The sequence below is a fragment of the Petromyzon marinus genome (genome assembly GCF_048934315.1).
Source record: "Petromyzon marinus isolate PM22_M1 ecotype Great Lakes invasive population chromosome 77 unlocalized genomic scaffold, UKy_Petmar_22M1.pri1.0 chr77_unloc.1, whole genome shotgun sequence".
NCBI lineage: Eukaryota > Metazoa > Chordata > Hyperoartia > Petromyzontiformes > Petromyzontidae > Petromyzon > Petromyzon marinus.
Genome location: NW_027422621.1, coordinates 27,611 through 37,500, shown reverse-complemented (window position 1 = coordinate 37,500; position 9,890 = coordinate 27,611). Strand labels below are relative to the sequence as shown.

General features: G+C 57.1%; 1 protein-coding gene across 1 annotated transcript in view; it reads left to right on the top strand.

Annotated features, from left to right (window-relative positions):
• PELO (pelota mRNA surveillance and ribosome rescue factor) overlaps positions 1 to 9,890 on the top strand; it is a 52,575-nt gene that overhangs the window by 26,026 nt on the left and 16,659 nt on the right. Inside the window, 2 exon segments of the mRNA XM_076058576.1 lie at positions 7,347 to 7,369; positions 7,371 to 7,394. Coding sequence (XP_075914691.1) covers positions 7,347 to 7,369; positions 7,371 to 7,394 — 47 coding nt within the window.

Sequence of the window (9,890 nt, the reverse complement as noted above, 5' to 3'; positions counted from 1 at the left end):
CACTCACTCATCCACTCACTCGTACATTCACTCACTCATACAGCCACTCACTCACTCATCCACTCACTCGTACATTCATTCACTCACTCATCCACTCACTCACTCATCCACTCACTCGTACATTCACTCACTCGTACATTCACTCACTCACTCATCCACTCACTCACTCACTCATCCACTCACTCACTCATCCACTCACTCATCCACTCACTCGTACATCCACTCACTCACTCATCCACTCACTCACTCATCCACTCACTCACTCATCCACTCACTCGTACATTCACTCACTCATACATCCACTCACTCACTCATCCACTCACTCGTACATTCACTCACTCATACATCCACTCACTCACTCATCCACTCACTCACTCATCCACTCACTCGTACATCCACTCACTCACTCACTCATCCACTCACTCACTCACTCATCCACTCACTCACTCATCCACTCACTCGTACATTCACTCACTCATACATCCACTCACTCACTCATCCACTCACTCACTCATCCACTCACTCACTCATCCACTCACTCACTCATCCACTCACTCGTACATTCACTCACTCGTACATCCACTCACTCACTCATCCACTCACTCTTACATTCACTCACTCATACATCCACTCACTCACTCATCCACTCACTCACTCATCCACTCACTCACTCATCCACTCACTCACTCATCCACTCACTCACTCATCCACTCACTCACTCATCCACTCGCTCACTCATCCACTCACTCGTACATTCACTCACTCATACATCCACTCACTCACTCACTCATCCACTCACTCGTACATTCACTCACTCATACATCCACTCACTCACTCACTCATCCACTCACTCACTCATTCACTCATTCGTACATTCACTCACTCACTCATCAACTCACTCACTCATCCACTCACTCATCCACTCCCTCACTCATCCACTCACTCATCCACTCACTCACTCATCCACTCACTCATCCACTCACTCACCACTCACTCACTCACTCACCCACTCACCACCCGTCCACCCACTCACTCACTCACTCACCCACTCACGCACTCACCACCCACTCATTCACCCACTCACTCACTGACTCACCCACTCACTCACTCACCCATTCACTCACCCATTCACTCACCCACCCACTCACCACCCACTCACCACTCACTCACTCACCCACCACTCACCCACTCACTCACCCACCACTCACCCACTCACTCACTCACCCACTCACTGACTCACCCATTCACTCACCCACCCACTCACCACCCACTCACCACTCACTCACTCACCCACCACTCACCCACTCACCACTCACCCACCCACCCATCCACTCACCCACTCACTCACCCACTCACCACCCACTCACTCACCACCACTCACCCACTCACTCACCATCCACTCACTCACTCACCCACCACTCACCCACCCACTCACCACCCACTCACCACTCACTCACTCACTCCACCCATCCACTCACCCACTCACTCACTCACCCACCACTCACCCACTCACCCACCCACCCATCCACTCACCCACTCACTCACCCACTCACCACCCACTCACTCACCATCCACTCACCCACTCACTCACTCACCACCCACTCACCACCCACTCACCCACTCACCACCCACTCACCCCCCACTCACCACTCACTCCCACTCACCCACCCACTCACCACCCACTCACCACCCACTCACCACCCACTCACTCACCCACTCACCACTCACCCACCCACCCATCCACTCACCCACTCACCCACCACTCACCACTCACCCACTCACCACTCACCCACCCACCCATCCACTCACCACTCACCACCCACTCACCACCCACTCACCACCCACTCACCCACTCACCCACCACTCACCACTCACCCACTCACCCACTCACCACTCACCACCCACTCACCACCCACTCACCACCCACTCACTACCCACTCACCCACTCACCCACCACTCACCACTCACCCACTCACCACTCACCACCCACTCACCACCCACTCACCACCCACTCACTCACTCACCTCTCACTCACCCACCACTCACTCACCACTCACCCACTCACCACCCACTCACCACCCACTCACCACCCACTCACCACCCACTCACCACTCACCACCCACTCACCACCCACTCACCACTCACCCACCCACTCACCACCCACTCACCACCCACTCACCACTCACTCACCACTCACCACCCACTCACCCACCACTCACCACTCACCCACCCACCCATCCACTCACCACCCACTCACCACCCACTCACCACCCACTCACCCACTCACCCACCACTCACCACTCACTCCACTCACCATTCACCACCCACTCACCACCCACTCACCACCCACTCACCACCCACTCACCACCCACTCACTACCCACTCACCCACTCACCCACCACTCACCACTCACCCACTCACCACTCACCACCCACTCACCACCCACTCACCACCCACTCACCACCCACTCACTCACCCACCACTCACTCACCACTCACCCACTCACCACCCACTCACCACCCACTCACCACCCACTCACCACCCACTCACTACCCACTCACCCACTCACCCACCACTCACCACTCACCCACTCACCACCCACTCACCACCCACTCACCACCCACTCACTCACTCACCTCTCACTCACCCACCACTCACTCACCACTCACCCACTCACCACCCACTCACCACCCACTCACCACCCACTCACCACCTGTACTCTCCCCCCACTCACCACCCACTCACCACCCACTCACCCACCCACTCACCCACCCACTCACTCACCCACTCACTGACTCACCCATTCACTCACCCACCCACTCACCACCCACTCACCACTCACTCACTCACCCACCACTCACCCACTCACCACTCACCCACCCACCCATCCACTCACCCACTCACTCACCCACTCACCACCCACTCACTCACCCACCACTCAGCCCACTCACTCACCATCCACTCACTCACTCACCCACCACTCACCCACCCACTCACCACCCACTCACCACTCACTCACCCATCCACTCACCCACTCACCCACCACCCATCCACTCACCACTCACTCACTCACCACTCACCACCCACTCACTCACCATCCACTCACCCACTCACTCACTCACTCACCACCCACTCACCACCCACTCACCCACTCACCACCAACTCAGCCACTCCACTCACTCGACATCACTCACCACTCACCCACCCACTCACCACCCACTCACCACCCACTCACCACCCACTCACTCACCCACTCACCACTCACCCACCCCCCATCCACTCACCACCCACTCACCACCCACTCACCACCCACTCACCCACTCACCCACCACTCACCACTCACCCACTCACCACTCACCACCCACTCACCACCCACTCACCACCCACTCACCACCCACTCATCACTCACCCACCACTCACCACTCACCCACTCACCACTCACCACCCACTCACCACCCACTCACCACCCACTCACTCACTCACCTCTCACTCACCCACCACTCACTCCACTCCCACCACTCACCACCCACTCACCACCCACTCACCCACTCACCACCCACTCACCACCCACTCACCACTCACTCACCACTCACCCACCCACTCACCACCCACTCACCACCCACTCACCACTCACTCACCACTCACCCACCCACTCACCCACCACTCACCACTCACCCACTCACCACTCACCCACCCACCCATCCACTCACCACTCACCACCCACTCACCACCCACTCACCACCCACTCACCACCCACTCACCCACTCACCCCACCACTCACCACTCACCCACTCACCACTCACCACCCACTCACCACCCACTCACCACCCACTCACTACCCACTCACCCACTCACCCACCACTCACCACTCACCCACTCACCACTCACCACCCACTCACCACCCACTCACCACCCACTAACTCACCCACCACTCACTCACCACTCACCCACTCACCACCCACTCACCACCCACTCACTCACTCACCTCTCACTCACCCACCACTCACTCACCCCTCACCCCTCACCACCCACTCACCACCCACTCACCACCCACTCACTCACTCACCTCTCACTCACCCACCACTCACTCACCACTCACCCACTCACCACCCACTCACCACCCACTCACCACCCACTCACCACCCACTCACCACCTGTACTCTCCCCCCACTCACCACCCACTCACCCACCCACTCACCCACCCACTCACCCACCCACTCACCACCCACTCACCACCTGTACTCTCCCCCCACTCAGCACCCACTCACCACCCACTCACCACCCACTCACCACCCATTCACCACCCACTCACCACCTGTACTCTCCCCCCACTCACCACCCACTCACCACCCACTCACCCACCCACTCACCCACCACTCACCCACCCACTCACCACCCACTCACCACTCACTCACTCACTCACCCATCCACTCACCCACTCACCCACCCACCCATCCACTCACCCACTCACTCACTCACCCACTCACCACCCACTCACTCACCATCCACTCACCCACTCACTCACTCACTCACCACCCACTCACCACCCACTCACCCACTCACCACCCACTCACCACCCACTCACCACTCACTCACCACTCACCCACCCACTCACCACCCACACCACCCACTCACCACCCACTCACCCACTCACCCACCACTCACCACTCACCCACTCACCACTCACCACCCACTCACCACCCACTCACCACCCACTCACCACCCACTCACTACCCACTCACATCCACTCACCCACCACTCACCACTCACCCACTCACCACTCACCACCCACTCACCACCCACTCACCACCCACTCACCACCCACTCACTCACTCACCTCTCACTCACCCACCACTCACTCACCACTCACCCACTCACCACCCACTCACCACCCACTCACCACCCACTCACCCACTCACCACCCACTCACCACCCACTCACCACTCACTCACCACTCACCCACCCACTCACCACTCACCACCCACTCACCACTCACTCACCACTCACCCACCCACTCACCCACCACTCACCACTCACCCACTCACCACTCACCCACCCACCCATCCACTCACCACTCACCACCCACTCACCACCCACTCACCACCCACTCACCACCCACTCACCCAATCACCCACCACTCACCACTCACCCACTCACCACTCACCACCCACTCACCACCCACTCACCACCCACTCACTACCCACTCACCCACTCACCCACCACTCACCACTCACCCACTCACCACTCACCACCCACTCACCACCCACTCACCACCCACTAACTCACCCACCACTCACTCACCACTCACCCACTCACCACCCACTCACCACCCACTCACTCACTCACTCACCTCTCACTCACCCACCACTCCCTCACCACTCACCCACTCACCACCCACTCACCACCCACTCACCACCCACTCACTCACTCACCTCTCACTCACCCACCACTCACTCACCACTCACCCACTCACCACCCACTCACCACCCACTCACCACCCACTCACCACCCACTCACCACCTGTACTCTCCCCCCACTCACCACCCACTCACCCACCCACTCACCCACCCACTCACCCACCCACTCACCACCCATTCACCACCTGTACTCTCCCCCCACTCACCACCCACTCACCACCCACTCACCACCCACCCCACCCATTCACCACCCACTCACCACCTGTACTCTCCCCCCACTCACCACCCACTCACCACCCACTCACCCACCCACTCACCACCCACTCACCACCCACTCACCACCTGTACTCTTCCCCCCACTCACCACCCACTCACCACCCACTCACCACCCACTCACCACTCACTCACCACCCACCCACTCACACTCACCCACCCACCCACTCACCACCCACTCACCACCCACTCACCACTCACTCACCACCCACCCACTCACCCACTCACCACTCACCACTCACCACCCACCCACCACCCACTTCCCACCCACTCACCACCCACTCACCACCCACTCACCACTCACCCACTCACCACTCACCACCCACTCACCACCCACTCACCACCCACTCACCCCCACTCACTCACCCACCACTCACTCACCACTCACCACCCACTTACCACCCCACTCACCACCCACTCACCACCCACTCACCACTCACTCACCACTCACCACCCCTCACCACCCACTCACCACTCACTCACTCACTCACCACTCACTCACTCACCCATCCACTCACCCACCCACCCATCCACTCACCCACTCACTCACCCACTCACCCACTCACCACTCACTCACTCACCCACTCACCACCCACTCACCACCCACTCACCACTCTCCCCCCTCTCTCCGCTCACCACCCACTCACCACCCACTCACCACCCACTCACCACTCACTCACCACTCACCACCCACTCACCACCCACTCACCACCCACTCACCACTCACTCACTCACTCACCACTCACTCACTCACCCATCCACTCACCCACCCACCCATCCACTCACCCACTCACTCACCCACTCACCCACTCACCACTCACTCACTCACCCACTCACCACCCACTCACCACCCACTCACCACCCACCCACTCACTCACTCACCCACTCACCACCCACTCACCACCCACCCACTCACCACCCACTCACCACCCACTCACTCACCCACTCACCACCCACTCACCACCCACTCACCACCCACTCACTCCACTCACCACCCTACTCACCACCCACTCACCACCCACTCACCACCCACTCACCACCCACCCACTCACTCACTCACTCACCACCCACTCACCCATTCACCACCCACTCACCACCCACTCACCACCCACTCACCACCCACTCACCACCCACCCACTCACTCACCCACTCACTCATCCACTCACTCACCACCCACTCACCACTCACCCACTCACCACCCACTCACCACTCACCACCCACTCACCACTCACCACCCACTCACTCACCACCCACTCACCACCCACTCACCCACTCACCACCCACCACTCACTCACCACCCACTCACCACCCACCCACTCACCACCCACTCACCACCAACTCACCACCCACTCACTCACCCACTCACCACCCACTCACCACTCACTCACCACCCACTCACCACTCACTCACCACTCACCACCCACTCACCACCCACTCACCACCCACTCACCACCCACTCCCTCACCCACTCACCACTCACTCACTCACTCACCACTCACTCACTCACCCATCCACTCACCCACTCACTCACCCACTCACCCACTCACCACTCATTCACCACTCACCACCCACTCACCACCCACTCACCACCCACTCACTCACCACTACCACTCACCACCCACTCACCACTCTCCCCCCTCTCTCCGCTCACCACAGAGGTTCTGAGCGATGCCACCGTGGGTGAGCAAACTGGCCGACACCAAGGTGAGCATCACCACCACACTCACCACTACTCACTACTCACCACTACTCACCACCACACTCACCACTACTCACCACTACTCACCACCACACTCACCACTACTCACCACACTCACCACTACTCACCACTACTCACCACCACACTCACTACTACACTCACTACTACACTCACCACTACACTCACCACTACACTCACCACTACTCACCAATACTCACCACCACACTCACTACTACACTCACTACTACTACTACACTCACCACTACTCACCACTACTCACCACTACACTCACCACTACTCACCACTACTCACCACTACTCACCACCACACTCACCACACTCACCACCAATACTCACCACTACACTCACCACTACTCACCAATACTCACCACCAATACTCACCACTACTCACCACTACTCACCACCACACTCACCACTACTCACCAATACTCACCACCATACTCACCACTACTCACCACTACTCACCACCACACTCACTACTACTCACCACTACTCACCACTACTCACCACACTCACCACTACTCACCAATACTCACCACTACTCACCACTACTCACCACCACACTCACCACTACACTCACCACTACTCACCACTACTCACCACCACACTCACCACCACACTCACCAATACTCACCACTACACTCACCACTACTCACCACTACACTCACCACCACACTCACCACTACTCACCACTACATTCACCACTACACTCACTACTACTCACCACCACACTCACCACTACACTCACTACTACACTCACCACCACACTCACCACCACACTCACCACTACACTCACCACTACTCACCACTACTCACCACTACACTCACCACTACTCACCACTACACTCATCACTACACTCACCACTACTCACCACTACACTCACCACTACACTCACCACTACTCACCACTACACTCATCACTACACTCACCACTACTCACCACTACACTCACCACTAAACTCACCACTACACTCACCACTACTCACCACCACACTCACCACTACTCACCACTACTCACCACTACACTCACCACTACTCACCACTACTCACCACTACACTCACCACCACACTCACCACTACTCACCACTACTCACCACTACACTCACCACTACTCACCACTACTCACCACTACACTCACCACCACACTCACCACTACTCACCACACTCACCACCACACTCACCACTACTCACCACTACTCACCACTACTCTCACCACTACTCACCACTACTCACCACCACACTCACCACACTCACCAATACTCACCACTACACTCACCACTACTCACCACACTCACCACTACTCACCACTACTCACCACCACTACTCACCACTACTCACCACTACTCACCACCACTCACCAATACTCACCACACTCACCACCACACTCACCAATACTCACCAACACACTCACCACTACTCACCACTACTCACCACCACACTCACCACTACTCACCACTACTCACCACTACTCACGACCACTCACCAATACTCACCACTACACTCACCACCACACTCACCACTACACTCACCACTACACTCACCACCACACTCACCACACTCACCACACTCACCACTACACTCACCACTACTCACCACTACTACCCTCACCAATACTCACCACTACTCACCACCACACTCACTACTACACTCACCAATACTCACCAATACTCACCACTACTCACCACTACACTCACCACCACACTCACCACTACACTCACTACTACACTCACTACTACACTCACCACTACTCACCACTACTCACCACCACACTCACCACTACTCATCACTACTCACCACTACACTCACCACCACACTCACCACTACACTCACTACTACTACTCACCACCACACTCACCACTACTCACCACTACTCACCACCACACTCACCACTACTCACCACTACACTCACCACCACACTCACCACTACACTCACTACTACTACTCACCACCACACTCACCACTACTCACCACTACACTCACCACTACACTCACCACTACTCACCAATACTCACCAATACTCACCACCACACTCACCACCACACTCACCACTACTCACCACTACTCACCACTACACTCACCACTACACTCACCACTACACTCACCACTACTCACCACTACACTCACCACTACACTCACCACCACACTCACCACTACACTCACTACTACACTCACCACCACACTCACTACTACACTCACCACTACACTCACCACTACTCACCACTACACTCACCACTACACTCACCACTACTCACCACCAATGCTCACCACTACACTCACCACTACACTCACTACTACACTCACCACTACACTCACCACTACACTCACCACTACACTCACCACTACTCACCACTACACTCACCACTAAACTCACCACTACACTCACCACTACTCACCACCACACTCACCACTACTCACCACTACTCACCACTACTCACCACCACACTCACCACTACTCACCACTACTCACCACTAGTCACCACT